Raw genomic sequence first — 26,711 nt, 5'->3', positions numbered from 1 at the left:
ACATCCCATTCTAACACCCTTGTCTTCTCTAGCACCCCATTCTAACACCCTTGTCTTCTCTAACGTCCCATTCTAACCCCCTTGTCTTCTCTAACGTCCCAATATATAACCCCCTTGTCTTCTCTAACGTCCCATTCTAACCCCCTTGTCTTCTCTGACACACCATTCTAACCCCCTTGTCTTCTCTGACATCCCATTCTAACACCCTTGTCTTATCTAGCGTCCCATTCTAACCCCCTTGTCTTCTCTTACATCCCATTCTAACGCCTTTGTCTTTTCTAGCATCCCATTCTAACCCCCTGTCTTCTATGACATCCCATTCTAACCCCTTTGTCTTCTCTAGCAACCCATTCTAACCCCCCTGTCTTCTCTAGCATCCCATTCTAACCCCCTTGTCTTCTCTAGCATCCCATTCTAACCCCCTGTCTTCTCTGACATCCCATTCTAACGCCTTTGTCTTTTCTAGCAACCCATTCTAACCCCCTGTCTTCTCTGACATCCCATTCTAACACCTTTGTCTTCTCTAGCATCCCATTCTAACCCCCTTGTCTTTTTTCGCATCCCATCCCAACCCCTTATCTTCTCTGGTATCCCATTCTTACACCTTTGTCTTCTCTCGCATCCCATTCCAACCCTCCTGTCTTCTCTAGCATCCCATTCTAACCCCCTTAACCTTCTCTGGGATACTTAAGGTTCCTTTACACTCCAGGGATCCTGTATCGAACTATTTATATTTTATACAAGATTTTGATTTCGGGGGTGATCTGTTACACCGATTGGTTCCCCCGCCATAAGAAATGATGACTCAACTTAATGAGGCCGACATTTAATTACAATTGTCTAGAAAAACCCGGTTTAAATGTGTTTGTGATTTTTCTTTACGTGTGTTTGTGAATTTGACCTAAAACTTTCTAAAAGAAATAGTTTATTTCGTGTCTACATATATTTGAACTCTTATTTCAATGTGTCATTTGTAAAGGAAAAGATATCATGTTTATCAACACACCCTTTAAATGGTTCTTTTCGAGCGGAATGTCGACATATGAAGACAACAGATTGGATTTCTGTAAATACCAAAACAAATTATGTCAATTTACAAATTTAACTACGCGTAACGGTCCTTAATTGATGACCTTTCATACACTTCACACTCGTAAGGTCGGTGATTAAATCATTCATCTCCCCGCTTGTTACAAGTCAACTCAAGTCAGTTGAAAACACCGCTGAAGCCAGTGTTCATTATGTGCAATGGCGACGGTCGTTGATGCTCGCAAGGAAGGCAGTGAAACAAACGGGCTCCTGTTTAAGGGGATAATGTGAAGTGTAACGTAGCATGCATAATCCCATTTATATCTTCATATCTTCTCGAAATAGGCATTTAATATTATAACAATTGGATAATTATTCACAGTTTTCGTGATTTTTGTCAGATACATTGTATATAATTTCTTTATTTATACTAATATAATAAGAATTGTTTCATATGACGTTTATCAAACATTTCATAAATGATATAAACTACGCGCTGTTTTCAATGAAGATTTGTTATTGTTTAAAACATGCTTCAAGTACAGTAAGAACTATCATCTAGAATGGAGACTGAATATCATCGTTGTCAATTATATCCTAAATATGTGGGCTTGAGGATACTTTATTAATTATATTAATCACATTTTATTTAGGCAATGACATCTGAACTACGTAGAGTTTTGGTGACAAGTCACTATTTCTTTCTCTTTAATTACTTTCTGCAGAAAAGGGCTGACAGATGAATTAATCAGTAAATATTACATGTTGCGAGACGTAAAACCAGCTACAGAATAAAATCTGACGAATGCTACCAAATACAGAATGACTTGAAAAGCAGCCATTAATTTGGTCTCGTTATGTACCTAATCATAAGCCTAAAATACAGTACCGTACAGTTGGGAGGTTCAAGCATCGCTGATGTTGGGACAGATGCTAGGGATGCTTATATTCATGCTTCAGTTATTGCGTCATCGGCCATATCTAATACCTTGTGTTTGGTTAAGCTGCTTCAAGAACAAATATGACCCTCTTGCTTTTGATAACAGTTTCAGAAGGTGCTGCTTTAGTATAATACTTTAATTGGATTAAACTGTATAAACAAACGCTATAAAACCCTTCAAAGAAAGCAACGTGATATCCAGTGCAAGGGGGATCGTTGGAAAACGTTGTCATGACAACCTGATTTTTTATTCCACAAAAATGGCAATAGTTGTCATGATGGTTTATTGGATGCGTGACTTGGTCCAGTTTTCCATTAGGTATAGTGTTTATCATGAAATATAATACTCACACATGAGTAAATGTTTAAACTTTTTATACTTTGAATTACCGGTTTGTAAACTTCACTAACTTTAAATGTCGCTTTTTACAAAGTTTCATACATACTCCGCCCTTGTCAGCTCTTTTGAACCATCAAATACCACTCTCATTTTATTTTATCATAATCATCCCCATCAGTGGTTTGAATTCTCTCACATCATATACTTGTGGTATGTTTATGCTAAAAGATTCATGGAAGACCTACGGGTACATCTGCTACTGCTATGTAGTCTTTAAACTTCCAACCAGTGGCCGTCTACTCGATGTTCTCTCCTTTACTTAGGCCAATGTCGTATTAATTATCTAGCAGTGACGTATATAATTCAGTACATTTCATTCCGCCTGTTTCATTTTGAAAGTAATTTATACTGACCACATTCCATTTGAAAATGTCCTTATTTTGTAAAGTTATTTATACCACTGCTCATATTCAATTTGAAATCGTCCTTATTTTGTAAAGTTATTTATACCACTGCTCATATTCAATTTGAAATCGTCCTTTTCTAAAAAAAGATTATTTATACTGACCACATTTTTAAAGTAATCTATACCACTGATCACATTGCATTTGAAATCGTCCTTATTTTGTAAAGTTATTTATACCACTGCTCATATTCCATTTGAAATCGTCCTTATTTTGTAAAGTTATTTATACCACTGCTCATATTCAATTTGAAATCGTCCTTTTCTAAAAAAAGATTATTTATACTGACCACATTTTTTAAGTAATCTATACCACTGATCACATTGCATTTGAAATCGTCCTTTGGACTTTGGACTTTAATGTTTCTTACTCTTTACAGCTATTATACCACTGGCCAAAATCCCTTTGAAATCGTCTTTATTTTGTAAAGTAATTTATACAACTGATCTCATTGCATTTGAAATTGTCCTTTTTTTAAAAGTAATTTATACCACTGAAAACATTCCATTTGCAATTGTCCATATTTTTTAAAGACGTTTGCAAATCGAATATGGTCAGTCGTATAACTTACTTTCTAGAATGTATTTCATTTTATTACAAAAAATAAACTTGTATCGCTTGTTAAAAGGAATTTATGATATATTATGTCTGTTTTGCCATCAGAACACCGCCGTAGAATTTTCTTCATTCCTTAACATCATTATATTAGCTGTCCATGTGCTTTACATAACGCTGAATATTTCTCTGCATTTGACTTCTGTGATGAGTGATTTAGCAGGCTGCTAATGGCAACATCATCGCCATAACCCGCGGGAGCACACCAGAATCGAACCCCGGACTGCAGAGTACATTTGTAACTAGCCAACGCTTTAACACTAAGCTACCCCGTCCTTCCCTACCCTTGACCATATGGTTTGTCCACACAAAAACCAATTCTAACTGTTCTCAAGTTTATAACTCACAATTCACTCAAGCCGAGATACACACCTAGTTGACGCTCCTTTGATCCTATTGTTCTATTAAGTTTGTGGTTAGCATAGTTGGCCCTAATCATCAATATTTGAGACCAAGAAACAACTTGGGCGTTCATTCAGGTACATCCCCCATATTACAACCCCCTCTACTTTAGCCGGTCGTACATTAAACACCTGTAATGAATGATGCGTTTTAACACCTGGAATATATAATAATGAAGGGGGTAGTATTTTCATAGTCACCCGGTCTCACCCCTACCTTTACTGTTAGGGTATCGGGGATGAGAAGCGAATGAATAATTCTATCAGATTAAGATTTTCGGATATTGTTCGGGTGTGTCCAAAGTTAACACAAAGATATTATTCTGATCGTCTCGAGCCACGCGAGTTGGTCACGTGTTCACAACGCGCAACGCAGATCCCTATTACCCACCTGCGATGCGCTTCACATGAACGCGCGCGAACCTCGCCACGCTGGGTGAGTCCATTTGTCCACATTGATGTGGTTTACACGCTGTGTCTAAGACTTTGACAAATCCTTGCGTTATTCATAATCTTTGTATAACTGACCCACCACTTAGATCTACCCCCCTGATCGATGTATTACGAGAAGACGCATGACTATATTCGTAAACTCTGCCTTTCTTTTGTCGGAAACAGAAACAGGCAGTTCTCTTTAAACCACGAGAGTACGGATAAATATTTCATGGCAATTTAGTAAACGAAAAATGACAGTTTGACATGTCACTTTGTCGTCCTCCACAGAGAGCACTGAATATCGTTAATACGATTTTAGATATTTTAAACCCTTTGTATAATTAGTCGTTTTAGACTGAAAAGATTAAGCTGTATGTGCCATCGCCAATATATATATATATTTTGTCAACTTTGCATTGCGTAATTACATAACGATAGGTATTACTTCTTTAACGAAGGGCAAACTCGGTATAAATATTTCAGGAACGTTTAAGCAACACTGCTACAAAAAAAATCGCCAATGAGAAAAACTCCATGCACTGACATTGGAGAACAGATATGCTTGAAATTTGAGCTCATATTTTCCCAAACAGCGGTACTTTCGTAAAATGAAGACGGAAAGTATAATAAAGATAATAATAACGTGCATCTAAATGGTTACACTTTATTGGTAAGTTGAACTATGAAACGTGTAATTTTTTTCAAGTCTCGATTTTTGTTAAAAGATAACGCTTAATTTTATTCAAACAGTTTTAGACGCTTATGATATATATTCGGTTCACATTTACTTTTCTTCTGGAGAAGAGCTGCACATAATCGTCTCCTTCACAGTGTGCGTTTGCCATTGACCAATCAGAAAATGCCGCCGTGCGATAGATGAAATATTCATGACTGCGGCGTTAAACAATATTCACAAACTCATTGACTATTTATGTTACGACATTTTGATGTACAATGTAACCTCGTTTGTCCGGACTGTAATAAATGTCCGGATAAGCGATTCACATGATTATGGGTAATGTTTTATCAAATAACACTTTTTCCCTAAAACCACAAATGAGTACAAGGGAGAGTATAATACTAAAGTTACACAAAAGACCAGAATGACAACGCTATAGGGATGTGTTTATTATATTAAACATGTCTGTTTGCCCACTGCTTTATGCCTATCAATAATATGCGCCAACGCGAGCGTAAGACCGCAATCATTTCATCCGTTCTGATCGAACGAATTTCTATTGTGACGATATACATGATATTAAATTATAATCACCTGCTGATGTAATTTAACTTATAGATTATTTTGATGTTGTAACGTCACAGCTGACGGAAGATATTTCACCCAGAAACAACACCAGTTACAATTGTTTTAACATTTTTATATGTACTAAAAAAGCCTAAAGCACGACAATATGATACGTTACCCGCTTTTAATGAGCGCTGGTGTGTCACGCGTGCCTTCCGCCAACAAGCGCCGCACAAGACTGCTGGACAGCATTTTTTCACGCTAAACGCAACAGTCTCCGCTAGTTAATTGAAATATTATAATTTTAAACCCGCAGTATTCATAACTAACACATGTTGCATTGCAATGGTCATACGTACAATTTAATAGAAATCCTTCATATTAAAATAAATGTTTAATCTCTGAGTGATAGTCAGTAAATTAAAAAATGCTTGCAAACTTGGCCACAGCGTGAAACAGCACGGTACATTTAGTCTAACTACCGTCTTTCATTGGTGGCCATTGAGACGTGTCTAGCGCATTATAACATATATTACAAACTAATTATTTTACATGTTAACAATTCGAAAAAAATGTAAACAAACCGCGTTCTTCTAACGATTTGTTCAGGAGTAGCAGCGATGAAATATATAGCTGCAAAGTTTTCACGGGGCGGATTGTGATGATCTGTTTTGTAACAATAAAAAAAATCTCAAATTGTCGATACTGTGTTATTGTGTTAATGTCGTGTGCATGATATATGATTTTATTCCCATGTTTGATTAGCATGCAATTGCAAATATTCTAATTTTTCCCACAAAGTAAAATATTTCTCATTATTAGAATACCTTATAATGTTTGAATACATTAAAATTTAAACAAAGCACATAATTTTACATCTCCGCGATCCGCTGTCGATGGTCGTGGTGATATGTAATAAGCGTCAGAGTCCGAGGTATTTCAGGCGAGCACCTTCATGCTAGTTGACTCTGCACGTACTTCGCCGTGAGAAGTTTGATTTAAATCAAAACAGTTTTCATGAATTAATAACCGGATTGTATCCATATTTGAAGAGGTATTGGTAAAACAATATTCCTTTATAGAGAACTTCTTCAATTTTTTAAGTAACACGAATGTTTGTTCCTCCTAATTAATAGGATATCAATAGGTGGTCGCGAGAAACATGGCGCCTGGCATCGTGGCCAAATCTCCAGCCACTGGGTGTCGAGTTGATGTATAGGCATACTGGCTGGAAACGCGAAAACTTTGGCATTAGACTGAATGCGCGCAACTCTTTAAAACCCATATTGGCCGATTAGCCCGTGGGTTATGCTCCCATGATGCATTTTTAAAATTTTGTTTCTTAAATGCGACAGGTAATGCCTCTAAGGAACGGATCACATTTATTAAGGAAATATCCGAAAAACACAAATTGTTCTTTCATCTGTTGCTGTGGGTAGAAGCACAGATGGGATTTGTTAGATGGATAATATTAACGACCTTTCCATGAAATATTTGGCTACCCATGTTCAACACATATCTTAGTTATATACTGATGGCCAGGGTATATCATGGTTTTGCGCATTAAAAACATTTCATCATTTTCAACCAATACTGCATATTTTACAAAGTCTCTGGTGTCTTGGAATAAATACGTACTTCTGTCTATCAGTTTCAAGAGTTTGAGCTGCAGCGAAATTATGACAGCACATCTGAAAAACGTTTTTAAAATGATGGTATTGGATATTTATGACTTTGCTCCGTCGGTTCCATTTGGAAGTTCCAGCATGATACTCACTAGTGGTCGACAATCTGAAACCATGTACTGTTGCTTTAAGTTTACATGAAAACATTCAGGCATATATTCAATATATACCTTGTCCGTTATTCTCAACGCATATCGTGCTCCTGAGGTATATGCAAAAATGTGAAATAGTTTAATTTATCATCAAAAACTGTGGATTCCACGAGAGATATCGCTTAGGTGAGCATTCAGAGAAATTGATCACAATGCTTTGCAGACCATTGTGACGTTATCGCTACCATGACGTCACAATCTAATGTCATCACTAATCACTCTGCCACTGAAGCTGGTTAGCTGTACGTTTTGCTCCAACGGCACCGATTATTGCTGTATGTAAGATGGTTTAAAGTGTGGTTTATTTCACGATAAAACATTGTTCTATCATGACGTCATTTCTGGAGGTTCGAAAATGCGCCCGCAACTTGATGATGTCATAGTGATGTCATATATTGGACGACGTTATTTTTGAGAGGGAAGTGTCTAATGATTTGTTCCCCAAAGATGTAGGTAGGCAACGCAATAGCCGAACGATCACATCCATAAGTGGGAGAGACATGACAATCGGTATTAGGAGAGAAGGTACAGGTAATCGACGCGAGGATTGTGAGAATATGCGGGAAATACCCTACTTCACCCACCTGTTCGTAAAATGGACTTGTCCGACATTTCGGAGGTCGGATCCTATTCAGGGAGTCATCCTTATCAAAAGTTAGGTAAATATTTTTAAAGCTTGTACATTTTATCATCATCCTCAAAGATGCTGTACATAATGTTGATATCTCATATAAGAAATAAACGACGAATGGGAGTTGTTTATCACACAAGAAATCACTGCAGGGAGAATAAACCACTCGGAACTGCACCCCTCAATGTTTATTCTCCCTGAAGTGTTTTATTGTACGATAACAACTCCCAATCGTCGTTTATTTCGTAATTACAAACAGAAAAAAGTAGGAAGAATGATTTTGGACGATAAATAGAATCTCACTCTGCCTCGGAGTTTTAAACATTTATCGACTCGTGTTGATATACTTAGGTGAGATAATATATAAAGGTAGTATTAAATACGTTTTTGAGGAACCATGGCTAAACATTCAGCTATTGGGAATATATTGGGTTATATTCATGTATAGGAAGGGAATTCTAATGTTGCCAAGAGCGTCTCCCTCACAAAGTCGAACACTTTGAACAGATTGATTCGGAATTGCCATTGGAAATATATGTCATTGGGAAAAAATAAAATAAATTTTGTACGGGTACCGAATGGTTAATGGGATTCTCTGGAGAGTGAATGCCTGAAACTAAACATGTTTAGTATCTCTGATGTTCTCTTATTGAATAATACCGTTTCGATGACACGGAAGTAATAAACTGGTTCGGATGTTACACGATCACAGTACTATATTATATAGCGTGTGATATGTACGACGGACCATCTCTCTCTCTCTCTCTCTCTCTCTCTCTCTCTCTCTCTCTCTCTCTCTCTCTCTCTCTCTCTCTCTCTCTCTCTCTCTCTCTCTCTCTGTATGACATCCCAAGTAAGATTACTTCAAACTTTTTTTCTGTAACCTCTAATTTCTGTATGTATCAAACTGGCAGTAAATGAGCATCCTAATTAGACATTTTCCTCAGTCCGTACTACCTTAATTGACGACGGACCGTGGAGAATAGACAGAATCTTGGTCGAGAAGGAAGCACAGATATTTGCTTTGATGGTTTGTCCGGCACTCTGTGGATGCGCTTGAGTGGTTTTCCTACTGATGAGGCGCGCGTTGTGCCAAGGGCTGGATTACTATGTCCTTCGTACACTTTACGCGATTCAACAATCATGACGGGACGGGAAGTTGGCGAGGGGTGGCAGGCAGCACACTAAATGGGCCTTTAATTCGATTATAGGTGAGATGAGAAACATTTGTATTGTATAATAGCTCTTAATCCGAACACCGACTGAGAGGGCTGCAGCGCTGATGACAATTACAACGCAGGCTTTGCGAATTGCAATACAATTTATGATTCCACTTGGCGCAAATGTTGGGCTGCAGGCACGGAAATTGCTTTATCTTCGATGAGGGCCCTATTACCTGTACACGGACCCTGAACAGGGATTTTCATCACGTAGGGCGGGGACTTTTAAGCTGAGAGATCCATTCGCCAACAGGTGCAGTATGGAGTAGATTTGATAGCATGAATAAAAGATGAGGCACGAACTAAATAATACTCATCTGTACGCAGAACGGAACGCGATATTTTCAAGAAAAATATAAAAAAATCAGAAATTCAGAATCTATGAGATATACGATTTTTATAAAAGGTTCATTCAATTATGATGTTTGGAATGTTATTTTATTCATAATGAGAAAAAAACCCGTTTATAATTCACCACCTACTAATATCTTTTATATGCAATCGTCTTAAAATTAATATATTTGTTCATTGCCACAGACTGTTGAAAATAACATGATTTCACAACTAACGTCCCTACTATTAATTTATGAAAACATGAAATTGTTTCAATATAAGTATAAGTATAAGTATGATTAACGTATGGCGTCATGAATACAACACATAAATGATAATATTCGACATGACATTTCCTTGTTTCTCACAATCCAGCTGTCCGGATTATATTTCAATTTTATTACCTGGATCAAATAGCCAGGTCATGACCAGTTATAATCAGATGTGGCCTATCCAATATTGACTGATAATTTATATCATATATCAACTCATATCCACGACATTCCTACTATATATCAACTCATATCCACGACATTCCTGCTATATATCAACTCATATCCACGACATTCCTACTATATATCAACTTATATCCACGACATTCCTACTATTTCAGCACTGCAATCTGCCATCAGACTAGTCACGCCTGTCTCAGACTAACACACGCCTTTGCCAGAATTATCAGGAATCTTGGCGAACATTCTCGAAGCCTCAATAATGTAACAGGAGAACACATCAAAATCAACAACTAAATCAGCTGATATCGCCTTCGTGAAATAAGGCGCCTTTAGTGAGCGGATGATATATACAGGCAACCCTTATCTCCTTGTTAGTCGATAAAGACTGATAAGATGTTTTCGAAAAGATAAGCTTGATGTGAATGTTTTTTTAAGAAATACATCAGAGAGTATTTATAATGAATTCATCGAATGTAGATATGATTTGATGAAATTCTCATGATTATTTCTAAAATAGTTATATTCCGCTAATACAGATTTAATGTGGTATACATTGTGCAAACCAGACACGACATTTTCGAGTGTTGCTGATGCTGACGATAGTGATAGTTAAAGATAAGCGAAATTGTATTACCATCAATTAGAAATTATTTTACACGATTTGTATTTCATAAAATGACAATAGAAAGGTTTGATTTTAATGTTATTCTTACAAAGTAAACATTCACCCTTGACATATGTCATGTTTATGGATTAAAGATATGTACACTAATCTGTTAAGTGAAGGTTGGAAGGTTATGAAGCAAACTATGAATGCTTCGCGTATAGAAATACTTTGATTATTGTTCCAGGCAAATATGGATACGTATATATGCCTATGTGTAAGACAGTCCTCCCCATCATATAGACCAGTATCTCTTTACTTTCTAAAGGAAATAGTAAATAAATTACACCCGTTTGTGTATGAAGCATAAAAGGTGTTGACAGTGAGCTTCTAATATAACCAGTCGACTCATATTTATTGAAAATAGTTTCTTCCGACTTAAATACCATTGGCGGGTAGGTTTCACTTCAAATGTTAAATTGGAAGACGAGCCAGTGTATAAACTACTAGCCTGGTAATGACAAAGGTGTCCGATTTCCTTTAACTCGGTTATGTGCATAATTTTGCAATGAGTATTATGATGAAGAATGGGCTGAGAGGAGATATAAAATAATAATGAACATCATTTGTGTTGTGAACGTGCTGCGGGTATGCGGAGGATCGCGTGCGGAGGGGGAGTAAAACAGTTTTGGGGTGCGTGTTAACAGACAGCATTTACCATGTAAAGAGATCCGTCAAGGTTTAGGGATATTCGAGCTTTTGAATGGAGCCACTTAGTGGGGAAAACGTACTTTACAGATGGAGGATGGATCCTGTCCGGAAGTCTCTACTTCTTGGGATGACGCACAAGAATATCTAGGCAAGATGAGGTTTGCTGACACTAGTTAGTACCGTAGTATTTTGAAAGAATGATGAAGACAAATAATTGTAATGCCAAAGAAATTTTGAAATTTTATAAAAAATAATTAAAATATATTGTATTTAGAAATGTTAAAACAGCAATACTATTTTCTGATAATAATGATAATAATAATAATGCTTCGTCATGCTTTTGGTTTTGACACAGAGGTCCATCCATGGTACGACCCTGAATATGTAGAGGGCGTCATGGAAAGTGATAAATACAAAATTCTTTGGAATAGGCCTGTTTACAACCTCAGACGTATCCAGGCCAACAAACCTGATCTTGTCCTTTTTTATAAATCCCTTAAGTCCCTTTTGACACCAATGTGATTGACAAGATTCAGGAAAAAGATGGGCTGTGTGTAGAGGGGGTAAAGGCCCTGAGCTGATGAAGAGCCTAACCAGCCTGACTGTGACAGGATCACCCAAACCCTCTTTGCTGCATTTTTTATATTAATCTGTACATAATAATAATAATGATAATGATAATAATAATAATGATAATAATAATAATAATAATAATAATAATAATAATTAAGGTCGTTATAGTCCAATAAATTTTACGACAAACAAACTATTTCGATAATTTTATTATGGACTTATTAACAACTACTATATGTGTTCATGTCGTAATTTTAGCTTGTTTATCTAAATGAAAATATAAAAGAAATCACTTAGAATGCGACGTAATAACAGTATAAACATGACCCATTCGAAATAATTTAATTTTAATTAAAAGTTATTCAATGGTGAAACGACTGGATTAATGATAGCAGTTGACGTTGATATAAATAATAACGACACTGCCTTTTCGTTAATCTTAAGAAATCAGGTGTTCGCTAAAATCCTGTTCGCCTTGCTCACACAGTATTAATTTTTATAAACCCTTGCTCTCTCCCACGCCGACCTTTGGTGCTGAACACGATCCGCAACAGGTCTCAGGACATTTAGGGCGGAATCTAGGAACTACATTTTCTCACGGCATTGGATTCTCGGGTAGATTTCCGATTTGCCGGATCGAGGTCCAATCCACACCGAAGTAGGACCTCCTTAGCATGGGATTGCCGCTATGCATGAACTTGTGACGGCGCACTTAACTCCGGAAATGCATATTCATGCATAATTTACTACCTTAATGTAGAAATGCTTAGGCACACAGACTTAATATCCTTGGGGCTTTCAGCGTATTCCTAGAACAAGCTGACTTTTTACAGAACACACATCACTTATGATACATGCAGCGGTAGAGGCATTCTCTGGCTGTGAGTATAGAACTGGTGTGTGTAGAATCAAACCCTATCTATACTGCACTCTATGGCATTTAAACATTAATAGAGAAGCAACTTGAGGTTTGTCCTCATGTTAAACTACATACTCTCTGTTTATGTAAACCTAACATGAAGGCTCTGCTTTGGTGCCGTAACATGTTTGGATGTACATTTGATGCGTTTGCGTGAAACTACTTGCGTCTGTTCGTCTTTGAATGCAATGTTCGGTCGATCGTACTTGTTTGTAAAGAGAGAGCTTGGCCTTAAACTGGTCTTTTAAAGAGGCATTCGGCATAGTAGTTGTGTCTCTGTGTTCCGCAGCGTTAGATGGTAGTATTCAGCCCCAACCGCACTTCGGTAAACTACGGCTATAACGAACTCAAAGGGACTACTAATTTTAGTTCGCAATAACCGTAGTTCTTTTTAAGCATATATACATCATTTATACAGCAAACGACCTGGACTAAGAAATAAGTTCGACTTATCGGTCAGTTTGTTATAAGCGTGTTCGTTATAAACGTAGTTAACTGTACATGTAAACTGTTAGATAGCATACATATACATGGGTCGTTCCTGTAACACGGAGACACATTGAGGTATGAGTTAAATGTCAACAGCGTGAGAGACACATTGAACTATAAATGGAACCTACCTATAAGAGACAGATTCATATATGTATATATATTGAATCTGCCCGTGAAATTCTGATTAAAAAAACATCTATCCGTGAGTGTCATATTGAACTATACATGGATTCTACTGTGAATGTGAGTTTGCAATATTAATGGAATCTTTCTGTAAGAGTCAGATTGAAATATACAAGAATCTAACCGCGAAAGTCAGATTGAAATATACAAGACTATACCCGTGAAAGTCAGATTGAGATATACACGACTATACCCGTGAAAGTCAGATTGAAATATACAAGACTATACCCGTGAAAGTCAGATTGAAATATACAAGACTATATCCGTGAAAGTCAGACTGAAATATACATGAAATCTACCCGAGTCAACACTGAACTCATTGATTACTTTCGTCAAGACGTAATTACACTACAATCAGACTACGTTTATTCTTTGGTATACTTGGTGTATTATCTTGTTAACAATATGTGGAGGAAAATAGAATCACTAGCATATAAGGAAATTTCAAATTTCGTTCTTTTTTGTTCTTAATAAAGTTATCTGACTATTTTGCCATGTACGCAATGTTAGTAAGCGTGTTTTATAAAGTTGACCTTTTGTAATCTACAGTGTTACGGTATAACCCATAGTATGTGCACTGTTTGTTGGTGAACGCAAAGTTTACTTTCAGTGGAATAATTAAAAAAGAGCTTTTCATACCAAAAATTCAATTTTTTTAAACGACGGAATTCGTAAACAAATTAAACAAAGCCTCGCCTTTATGTAAACAAATAGACTAACGGGATCGGGTTGTCGGGTTAGCTGACTTTGTTGAAGCATGTCGACGTCATCGTATCTCAATTGTGTCAATAGATGCTCATGTTGTCAATCACTGGATAGACTGGCCCAGACTCGATTATTTAAATATCCGTAGTATAGCTGAAAAACTGCTAAGAGCGGCGTTAAACAACAAACAAAAAAATACAAAACTTCAAGACACACAGGCGATTGACAATGGTTTAATAAAAACATATTTGCATACATTAGGTAGCCAGACTCAGAGATAGGTACACATTAGATATATAGATTAGGTGATAAATACATTTGTAGAAAGTAAAAGATGTATAGAAATATAAGTACTAGCAAGATAGACTAGATTACCAGCTATACTGATTGGTGGGAAGATCACAAGCTATAATTTAATTAATTAATACAACTGCAGTTCTTGTTTCCTTACAACAGGAATAATTGAATTAAAAATCCACCTGATCATGGAGATAAGGATCCACACTGTTTTCCCCAAAGTACTATGATTATTGTAACATGATCTCGCCATGCCCCGCCTCCGGAGAGATCCATGCTAGATAATCAGAAATATCAACCTACTGTTAAGAATTTCACATCTTTGAAAGATTAATAATGTGATTGTTGAGGCATTCCGTTGAACGATAGAAGCACCCAAAATAACACGCTTTCGCTCTCGTTTTTGTATGCGGTAGATAATCGGTGTGGCAGATCAATATCTCGTGCAAACCATCCCCTTCATTTGACTGAAGCATTAGTTAACTGTTGCGTTCTTAATTTCAGATTGAAGATAACCTTTACGCTTTAATGTTAGATGTTCAATGAAGTCTCACTCTTTACTGTCTGTCGCCCTGTGGAAATGTGTGATTGTATTAGCGGAAGGTGGGAGAAGCTCATTTCGGTGAGGGATGTTATCTGGGTTTGAAATTCGAAACCAAAACATCTATCACAGTAGGAACGTGAGCGCTGAGGAAAGTGTTTTTACATCGCGATGTTGGCTTTACCCATAACTAATACATGAGAATGATTCAAGCAAATAGCTACAAGTCTATATGTTTTCTTTTCTGTTTTGATAATTCTTTCTGAACTAGATCGTAAGAAAAGAGGATGGTCTTGCTCTTGCAGCTTGTTGAAAAGTATTTTTTCTGTTTTCTGCAGCGTGGTGAAACGTGGTTTCTGCTTTCTGCAGCATGTTGAAATTTTGGTTTTTTTCTGGTTTTTATTTTTGCAGCATGGTGAAACGTGTTTTTCTGGGCGTTTTACAGCATGGTGAAACGTGTTTTTCTGCTTTCTGCAGCATGGTGAAATGTGTGTTTTTTTTCTGTTTTTCTGCAGCATGGTGAAATGTGTTTTTCTGCTTTCTGCAGCATGGTGAAATGGTTTTTTTCTGTTTTTCTGCAGCATGGTGAAACGTGTTTTTCTGCTTTCTGCAGCGTGGTGAAACATGTTTTTTCTGTTTTCTACAACATGGTGATGCGTGGGATTCTTTTGCTTTCTGCAGCATGGTGAAAAGTTGTTTTTTTCTGTTTTCTGGAACTAGACGAAACGTGTTTTTCTGTCTTCTGCAGCATGGTGAAAAGTTGTTTTTTCTGTTTTCAACAACGTGGTTTTCATTCCGGTTAAAATAGGTCCCGACATTACATGTATGAAGTTGATCGGGTGGTCAGGCTCGCTGACTTGGTTGATGCATGTCATCGTATCCCGATTGCGTGGATCGATGCTCATGATGTCAATCACTGGATTGTCTGGTCTCTATTATGTACAGACCGCCGTCATATAGCTGGAATATTGCTGAGTGCGGCGTTAAACAAAACAAACAAACAGTACGATCAAATGTCTACGTCATCCCGCCTCTACTTCGGCCTACTTTTTAAGTTTGTTTGTTTGATAATTTACTCGACTCTTATTTTGCTGGATATGGCGCTTCAGTATCTTCGTCTTCCGTCTGTGTTGTGACCTGTGAAGATCCGGGGTAGAATAGGTCTTCAGCAACCCATGCTTGCCGTAAAAGGCGACTATGCTTGTCGTAAGAGGCGACAAACGGGATCGGGTGGTCAGGCTCGCTGACTTGGTTGAAGCATGTCATGGTATCCAAATTGCGTGGATCGATGCTCATGATATCAATCACTGGATTGTCTGGTTCAGACTCGATTTTTTACAGACCGCTGCCATATAGCAGGAGTGCGGCGTAAAACAACCAACCAACCAACCAACCGTCTGTGTTGTATCTCTCTTAGCAACCAACTCTTGTAGAAATATAATAATCAGTCTCGATTATCCACCCAGATAGATTACATCGGACTGAACAGGCAAAGTAGTGATGAAAAATATATATGAATAGGTCACTGATAATCAGTGATGACACCAGGTGTTCGCGAAATGCGTAACCATGATCTGTGCCACAACGTTGATCGTGTAAACAATTTGGATTGAAGTAAAATATTCATACATAATAATAATTAATACAACAATAGTGAGTGAGTGAGTATGGTTTTACGCCCTTTTTAGCAATATTCCAGCAATATCACGGCGGGCGACACCACTATAACAACAATAACAACACCAACGACGACGATACTACAACTACTACTACTACTTCTACTACTACTACTACTACTAATAATAATAATAACGACGACGACGACGACGACGACGACGACGACGATGATGATGATGATGATGATGGTGGTGGTGGTGGGGGGGGGGGGGTGATGATGATGATGGTGGTGGTGGTGGGGGTGATGATGATGACGATGATTATGATGATGATGATGATGATGATGATGATGATGACTACGAGTTAGTTTAACATGACATATACACATGATCCTACATACATAAACACAACACGTCCCCTTTCGACAGCTATCTATTATGAATGCACCAGGAAGACAAGAGAAGCAATTAGGGTGTATAAACCAACCCTGTGTGTGGCAAGTCTGTCCCGACTGTCACATATATACTTAGGAATGTCAATGTTTGCACAAGAAGTGGATATAAGCCTCCCATATATCATTCCATGAGGTTTCTGTAAATTGTGAAAGTGAATAGTTGTCTGCTACTCACGCAGTCTGTCACGACGACCTCAGCTCACACAACGTGGCATAATCACGTCAGTGTTCGCAGACAGATGGGGAAACTTTAGAAACAGTTTCACAAAACATTTTTATCAAGTACATGCATGGCAGCCAGGACTGTATGATTGTATCAGGGAGACTATACAACGATATATAGACTCCCTGGTTGTATGGTTGGGAAAACCCAATTTAAAAACAGCCATCTTGGTGTCCATCTTAATGAAACTTGTGCATCATTTGGTTCATGTTCTCTTGAACCACCAGTGGTGATTTTATGGAGAAATGAAAGTTTAAAAGTATGATTAATTTAAGGTTAGCTGCGTTTTGTCCAGAGCTTCACGTAACTTCTAAAATATTTTTTGGGGAATTTTTAAAAATATTGTAGGAATTTCCTTTTTATCTCAATATCACTATTGCTGCCAAGTAATGTATTCCCGATGTAGTACATGTTATCTCACGACCTCACAGATGACATGTGTGTCACATCTAGTAACCTGTCATTATGTCTACTTTCCTGTGTACATGTTTGCTTACTTCACGCAGCGACCCGTGAACATCCGGGGTAGAATAGGTCTTCAGCAACCTATGTTTGCCGTAATGGGCGAGGATGCTTGTCGTAAGAGGCGACTAGCGGGATCGGGTGGTCAGGCTCGCTGACCTGATTGAGGCATGTCATCGTATCCCAATTGCTGATGATGTCAATCAATGGATTGTCTTGTCCAAACTTGATTATTTACAAATCGCTGTCATGTAACTGGAATATTGCTGCTGAGTGCGGTGTTAACAAACAAACAAATAAACAAATACTTTACACCCCAGTCAGCAATATCGTCGCGGCAGCTTGTACATGATCGAGCGTGGTCTAGTACACCAGACATTCTTATAATTATTTTCGACTTTAATAACCGAATATAGAAAATACACACCTAGCCAGACTGAAAAAGGGACTTGGAAAAAGAGTGTTTTTAAAAGACAAATGGTATTTCGTCAATAGATGAAAGACTCTTTCATTGTGTGCGACGGAACAACTTTCCTCCTGTTCCAAGTCAATGTTACCATTTCAGAAGCTAAATTCAGATTGCCACCGCTAAATATCCCGATCACATTTGGATCACATGGCCTCAAGTGTGTAACCGAGCTAGTTTATGTGATTTGATATATCCCCATGGGTTCCCGTGTTATATATATATATAACATGTTATCTTATTAAGCCAATGACCTTCATGTAATACTGTTCCAACCGTTTGTGCATCCAGCTTGGTTGTGAGATAGCCCTAGTCTAGCTTGACAACGCTATCAGGATCTATACCGAAACGTTGCTATTACAGTATAATAAAGAAGTTGTTATCCACGGATTGGGTCTACTTTGTCATCCGTCGACATCGGAGAAGTAGCCCAGACTTCACCTTGTTCTACATCACTTGCCTGATGAGGCTGTGGATTTCTTTACCGACACGTCACCACAAGTGTAATAAAGAAGTTGTTTATCCATAAGAGCCTGTCTTTGTTTATCTCATCACGCGTCCTTGTTTATCTCATCAATGTCCTTATTTATCTCATCACGTGTCCGTAATTATCTCATCTCGTGTCCTTATTTATCTCATCAATGTCCGTGTTTATCTCATCACGTGTCCTTGTTTATCTCATCACGTGTCCTTGTTTATCTCATCAAGTGTCCTTGTTTTTCTCATCACGTGTCCGTGTTTATCTCATCACATGTCCTTGTTTATCTCATCACGTGTCCTTGTTTATCTCATCAAGTGTCCGTGTTTATCTCATCACATGTCCTTGTTTATCTCACCAAGTGCTCTTTCCTCCCACATTAGACTGACAGGCATTGATATAACTGTAATACTGTTAACATCCGCCATAAAACCAACTCACTCACTCACTCACTCACTCACCAATTCCCACACACCCACCAACCTACCCATTCCCTCCCTCACTCACTCACCCACTCACTCACCCACTCACTCACCTACCCACTCACTCACTAATTCATTCATTCAATCAACCACCCACCTACTCACTCACTCACCCATTCGACCCTTGAAGATCCGGGGTAGAATAGGTCTTCAGCAACTTATGCTTGCCGTAAAAGATCGGGTGGTCAGACTCACTGACTTGGTTGTATTGATGCATGTCATCGTATCCTAATTGCGTGGCTCGATGTTCATGAGACTCGATTATTTACAGACCGCCGTCATATTGCTGAGTGCGGCGTTAAACAACAAACAAACATTCACCCATTCCCACTCACTCACTCACTCACTCACTCACTGTTATAGTTAGTGGAGTGGAGCATCCCCCTTGCAGCTTCCGGGTCACGTGGTGATGCGCAACCGTACATCCCCTCGGTGTTTAACATGTAACTTCCTCTGTGAGAACCCCCCTCACACACATTTCACAGATTCTCTATCTTATTCATTTAAACAACACTGCACTTCGAAATTCCCATCGTCAGTTAAGCGTTTGTCCGTGCGTGTGATACAATAAGTTCGAAGATTCACGCGTGGCACGGTCCGATTCCCCGTATCTTGGAACTATTGGCAGTGATATCGACTGAAGATATCACCCGATATCAGATATTTGTCCGCGTGCCAGGCATGCGTGGAAGCGAGAATAGAAAACCAGATCGAATATCAAAATGGCAGCCTGGATGGCGCCTTGTGTTTAAACTCCATCAAACTTTCACAAGATCACCGACTCTACGTTCTACCATTACACGTGGCTTTCTATTTTGTGGCAAGATGGCGTGATATCCGGGAACTAATCCATCCCACCACGGTTTTACTTGCAGTTGATTCCCTGTGGGAATATTAATCTCAATTTCACATCGTTTTGCTCATTCCATTGGTTTGACGGGGCTCTGTTACACTGACGGCGCATAGTTCTACTGCTATATTTCAGATTCACAGGTGGTAATGGATTATACTTTAGAATACCAACTTGTCCCATGTGTCTAATACTGGTGTGATGTGAATGGATTTTGTTGCTAAAATACCATACTCCGGTGTCTGATGAGATCTTCAAAATCAGCAGTCAGGTGATGTAAAGATATATGCTCATAGGCAAAAGAAACTCAACATGTTCTTATTCACCATATATATATATATAAGTGTGTGTGTGCGTGTGTGTGTGTGTGTGTGTGTGTGTGGCGAGAAACACCTCGTGGAGTATTAAATGGGCCTGAAGATTGACACCGTTGCTTTCTAAAGTTTATAGGGCGGTCGGGTAGCCTAGTGGTTAAAGCGTTCGCTCGTCACGCCGAAGACCCGGGTTCGATTCCCGACATGGGTACAATGTGTGAAGCCCATTTCTGGTGTCCCCCGCCGTGATATTGCTGGAATATTGCTAAAAGCGGCGTAAAACTATACTCACTCACTCACTCTAAAGTTTATAATTCAATGAGATTGAAATTTAAACAATTAAATATTTAGTTTGTTAAGACGTTTTTGTGTTCTTTAAACAAGTTGAATTAAAAAATATTGTTATTGTACTCAAATCTGAAGGAGAAAACCATTGTCCGTTTGTTTACATAATTGTGCGAAATACAACAAGCTTTCCTGGCCTGTCTTAACAATTATACGTTGTTAATTGTGCAGACAGTTAAAAGAGTCAACAAATGTTATATTTGGGATAACACTATCTTATTATAGTACAAATTCAAGTACTTTGACGGGATTCGAACCCACACTCTCAGAGTGAGGCACTTAATCGCCAGCACTCAAAGTCAGCGAGCGATCTAACCCGCTCAGCCAACTATCGATAAATCTGCAAATTTGAAACCTCCTTAATCCGAACGATGCCGTTCCCAAAACAACGTCTCGGTGAATGAATGTCCGGATAAACGAGTCTTTATTTCTGAAGAATGACCTTTGAATACATACAGATAATCCGACCATAGTGGCCATAGTGTCCGGATAAAGAAGGTTCGGACTGCTCTGGATGCATTGCATATATATATATATTGATCGTTAGCGAGGAGCATACCACACGCATGTTAAATGTAACTGTGTGATAGTTATCGTGTGAGGATGGTTGAGATCCGCAATGTATTTTTTATCCTTTATATGAAAATTTAACAATAAAAACACTTCTTCATTCACAGAACTCATAGTTGTTAAAGTTTAAGCTTAAAGTTTTCTGTTTTTCGAGAGTATACAGTGTAAGTATGTGATACCTGATTGTTATTTGTACGCCGTGTGTATTGCACCGACTCCTTTATGGAACACGCTGCAGCAATAACTGCTTCAAATTAAGAATTATTTTGGATGTGTGAAACTTGGACCATTTTGGCACTATTATAGCTTATTACTTTCTAAAAATAAGGAAACTAAAGAGTGTTGAATCAATAAATGTTTAATTAGAGCTCGAAAAGTTTTTCTTGTATTAGGTTTCTGTGACAAGGGACTGAACGTAAGTCGTTGTATTAAGTTGTTCGGGCGCGGCTGGCACTGTCGTCTAAGGCGCCGCAATTAGCTGTACAGAGTTGCGTCCCTTAGTCGAGGTAGACATTTATGAGTGAGTGAATGAGTGAGTGAGTGAGTTGGGTTTAACGCCGCTTTTAACAGTATTCCAGTCATATCACGGCGTGTCAGCTTAATGTGGGAGGAAAGCCCGAAGTGATGCAGGTCTCAGACGTTTACCACTTCGGTGAAACCCACGAGCACGGGTATGGTGCTGACAAACCTAGAAACATAATCGGGGCGAACCGGGATTCGAACCCACAATCATAGGTTTCTGGCGTGCCCAAGGGACGCAAGTCTGCACAGCGAAAGACATTTATGACCATGGGTAGTGGCACGGTCATATTTCCAGGTTTGTCAGCAGGTTTGTCAGCAGGTTTGTCAGCACTAAACTTCGCATCACTTCGGACTTTCTCCAACACGAAACTGACTCGCCCTGATATAACTTGGACATACATAAGCCACACTCACTCACTCCGTTAAGGACCCGTGAAGATCCGATTTAGAATAGGTCTTCAGCAACCCATGCTTGCTTAACAGGTGACTATGCTTGCCGTAACAGGTGACTATGCTTGCCGTAACAGGTGACTATGCTTGCCGTAACAGGTGACTATGCTTGCCGTAACAGGTGACTAGGCTTGCTGTAACAGGTGACTATACTTGCCGTAACAGGCGACTATTCTTGCGGTAACAGGCGACTATGCTTGCCGTAACAGGTGACTATGCTTGCCGTAACAGGTGACTATGCTTGCCGTAACAGGTGACTATGCTTTCCGTAATGGGTGACTATGCTTGCCGTAACAGGTGACTATGCTTGCCGTAACAGGTGACTATGCTTTCCGTAATGGGTGACTATGCTTGCCGTAACAGGTGACTATGCTTGCCGTAACAGGTGACTATGCTTTCCGTAATGGGTGACTATGCTTGTCGTAACAAGTGACTATGCTTGTCGTAAATGACTATGCTTGTCGTAACAGGTGACTATGCTTGTCGTAACAGGTGACTATGTTTGTCGTAAGTGGCGACTAACAGGATTGGCTGGGTAATGCATGTCATCGTATCCTGATTGAGTAGATCGATGCTCATGATGTCAATCACTGGATTGTCTGGTCGACTCGATTATTTACAGACCGCCGTCATATAGCTGGAATATTGCTGAGTGCGGCGTTGTCTAATGCAATACTTCTGATGTAATGTGAAATAAGAACGCCCTCACTGACTGACAGACTGACTGACTGACTGACTGACTGTTACTTGTGGGTCGAATTAAGAACTGTAGCTGGTTCATAACTCATCAATGATGGAAGCTGTATCCGGTGATGGATGTTATCAGGCGATGCTTTAAGCTGTGTACCTGCAGAATTGAACACGACAAGGTGGCAGGCGATGGGCTGCATTTATCTACCAGAGGGACGGAGCGTTTTAGATAATCGTGTTGTCTTATATACCAGCGTGAAATTTGGTTAAGAAACTGTTGAAATGAATGTTTGTTGGGTTTTTTAGTTTTTTTTAGATGGAATGATAAATTTGAATTAGTCTGAAAAAAAGCATTTTTACATGAGGCCGTTTCTAAACATTTATATCTTAATATTTATCATGCTTACATATTTTTTAATGAATGCAGGTTATTTACGCCGGTTTTTAGCACTATTTCGAAAATACGACTGAAATTGAATACTTTTTTTGAGCAGTGGTAGGGATGAAGCCATGAAAAACGAGGATTATTTTAACATTGTCAAGTTTCAAACTGTCAAAGGTGAAAACACCATTTTGCAATTCTGAAACTCGATAACCCTTCTGTATGAAAGCCGTGTGTAGCTTATGGTAACATATGCTTTTCTAATTCGGTCAGTGACAGTGATACTAACAAATGATACATTTGTGATAACACTTTCTCAGTAAAGTACAGATTCTAATACTTTTTTTTAAGCTGTCGGACATAGGAGTCGTGCCAATCTACACTTGTCAGAGAGGTACACGAAGTACGTGATCGAGACTTTCATCGAGTCAGCTGTCGGACTTTCATTTCAGTGCCTCGTTGGCTCAGTGGATTAGATCGCTGACTGATTAGGTACCTCACTCTGGCAGTGTAGGTTCGAATCACGGATGGGTCACAACCCCAAAAGTACAAGAATCTGTACTTTACTAAGAAACTGTTATCCCAAATATAACATAAGTCACATTTGACCACTTTCTACATGGAATTGTGTATTGACGGTGCTATTATTTATTATATGGATGTTTGGTTCTTTGTGTTACAGATTGGTCCCACGCAGTGACGTCACAGGGCCCGAGACCCTCCCCTCCTGCCTCCCCCCGATCAGGCCCCCCATGATGTCCCCCCGACTCCACCCCGACATCACCAACAGACTCCTTCTCTGTCCCCCCGTGCCTCCGCAGAACGTCTTCTACTTCACGCAGGATGACCTTGACTTTGCTCTCTACGGGTACACGCCTTCCCACAATGCACCAGTGCCGTGTTCCCATGCTCTCAGTGGCATCAAGTCTGGAGCGATGAACAGTAAGTATTGTAAGTATAACGCTATTCCAGCCTTGTACACTGACGTTATGCATTATATCCATGAAATCAAACCCAGGCCTTCGGCGTAAAGCACGGACACTTTGCCTTCTGAGCTACCCTACTTGCTTTTTAGAATATGTAATATTCATAAATTCATGAACATAAGGTTTTGTAAGATAGTACTAAAATTTAGATTGCTTGGTCTCATTCAGTGTTTGTTTGTTCTTTAACACCGCTCTCAGCAATATTCCAGCTATAATGACGGCGATCTGAAAATAATCGCGTCTGGACCAGACAATCCAGTGACTGACATCATGAGCATCGATCTACGCAATTAGGTTACAATGACATGCACCAACCAAGTCAGCGAGCCTGTCGCCTTTTATGGCAAGCATGGGTTGCTGAAGACCTATTCTAACCCGGATCTTCACGGGTCGTCTCATCAACTGTTGACTGATCCCAACTTAGTGCGGACCTCATATTTCGGGATATTGTCTTTATTTTTCTCATTTTTCCATAGTCGGGAATTTAATTCTCCCACCTACGCCTTTGTATCGAAACAGTTTAGGATAGTGAACATAGCATTCAGTGAAAGATGATATAATTTATATTCAAACACGTGTGACATAAAGACTGCCAACTTAAACAAAATTCAATAGTTGTTCGGTTCAAGATGAAATAATTGAAATATTTCAACTTTCTAGGTTTTGGTGGCATGGACAAGATGTTGACGACATCAGGGGAGCTAACCACGTCTGTCCCCTTCACTGGGTGGAGAGGTTACAGGTCAGATCCGCCGGTTCACGATCTTCCTCAAGGTAAGTTATTTTTTACATATTTTTTATCATTTTGCATTCAAGTAAACACATTTAATAACCCCAGTATATATTGGGATCGCTAGGCGCTGGTTCGAATCCCATATTCTCCCCGATTTTGATTCTTGGTTTGTCAGTACCATACCAAAGCGTGATGGTTTGATGTGACCTTTCCTGTCATATTAGTGAGTGAGCGAGTAGGATTTAACACCGCTTTGAACAGAATTCTAGTTCTATCACGGCGTGTCAGCTTGATGTGGGAGGAAGGCCCGAGGTGATGCAGGTCTCAGACGTTTACCACTTTTGTGAAACCCAGAGCACGGGTTTAGTGCTGGCAAACCTAGAAATATAATCAGGGCGCCTATGGATTCGAACAGATCAGAGGATTCTGGCGTAACCAAGGGATGTCACTCCAGATTCGATGTCAGTTATCCCATGTTTGCACACGGCTTCAATAGACACCTGATTTCTTGCAGAGCTATGTCTATCCCAAACGAATATCGGGGGAGTACCTCACTTTGGGGTCTTCTGCCGGAAGGACTTGGTCAAGAAGGGGTCAAAGTTCGGGCCATTCAAGGGCAAGGTCGTCAACACAAGCGAGATTAAGACATTCGACGGCAACAGTTTTATGTGGGAGGCAAGTGTACATGTGTTGTATTGTTATCAGGAACAGCAAGAGAAAGACTTGGATGGACCGAAATCGGTCATCAAGTTTATAATATGTAACGCAGTCAATATTATTAATTTCTCAACAATGATTGAGTGTATACCAAATTTCATATGTTGTAACATTGAATAGGGTATTTTCTCGGATCTCTCCAACCAAGTTCGATTCAGCTCGATTCAAAGTGATTCCAGATATTGATAAACTGCCGGCAAAAGAAAGTATGATGGTGGCTAAAATGAAACAAACAAAAAATGGTAATTCCACGGTCGCGTATTTGATACAGGTATCATGGTTGTGTTTTGGACCTAACGTTTTGCAATATCTCTGCAACTTTTTTCAGTGTGGTAGAAATGAATACCATTTCGTAAAAATATAATAAACATCTGTTATGAGCTATTATTTACTCCTTAACCTTTTGGAACGCAAATTAAATAAGACTCTCGTTGCTTCTAATACAATTTTGAGGGGTTTTTTGGTACGTTTTAAAATTGTGATTTTTTTATAAGCCCCCGGTGTGGATCTTGTATCAGTTACAAAATGCATGTTATAATAAATTAATCTGACATCCTCAGATTTTTAAAGACGGACGACTGAGCCATTTCATTGACGGAAGAGGCGCCGCCGGAAACTGGATGTCGTACGTGAACTGCGCACGTCACGCGGGAGAGCAGAACCTGTTTGTGGTCCAGGAAGGCGACGACCTGTTCTACGAGGCTACGCGGGACATCTGCCCTGGGGCGGAGCTGCTGGTGTGGTACGGGGAGATGTACGTGCAGATCATGGGCATCCCCGTCACCATGAAGGAGGAAGTCGTGGAGGGGGCGCTGGAAACACCCAAAGAGATAGAAAGTAATATTCTAATTGATGTATATTTTTTCTATGATTTAATTTACTGATTATTTTTACAATTTGAGTGAGTTTGGTTTTACGTCGCTTTTACCAATATTCCAGCAATATAACTCTTATCCTTTTACAATTTGAAGACAATATTCCGACCATTGCCTGTAGATT

At 39.0% G+C, this 26,711-nt stretch overlaps 1 protein-coding gene across 1 annotated transcript in view; it reads left to right on the top strand.

Annotated features, from left to right (window-relative positions):
• The window catches only part of LOC139456098 (PR domain zinc finger protein 14-like), a 39,228-nt gene that overhangs the window by 4,255 nt on the left and 8,262 nt on the right, over nt 1–26,711 (top strand). Inside the window, exons 2-5 of the mRNA XM_071237622.1 lie at nt 23,959–24,227; nt 24,923–25,036; nt 25,510–25,670; nt 26,273–26,549. Coding sequence (XP_071093723.1) covers nt 23,959–24,227; nt 24,923–25,036; nt 25,510–25,670; nt 26,273–26,549 — 821 coding nt within the window. The remainder of the gene's footprint in view (nt 1–23,958; nt 24,228–24,922; nt 25,037–25,509; nt 25,671–26,272; nt 26,550–26,711) is intronic.

The sequence above is a fragment of the Haliotis cracherodii genome, unplaced genomic scaffold, assembly GCF_022045235.1.
Source record: "Haliotis cracherodii isolate W230 unplaced genomic scaffold, xgHalCrac1.p SCAF_11, whole genome shotgun sequence".
Lineage (NCBI taxonomy): Eukaryota > Metazoa > Mollusca > Gastropoda > Lepetellida > Haliotidae > Haliotis > Haliotis cracherodii.
The sequence above is the reverse complement of the archived record's forward strand: the minus strand, read 5'-3'. Positions and strand labels throughout refer to the sequence as shown.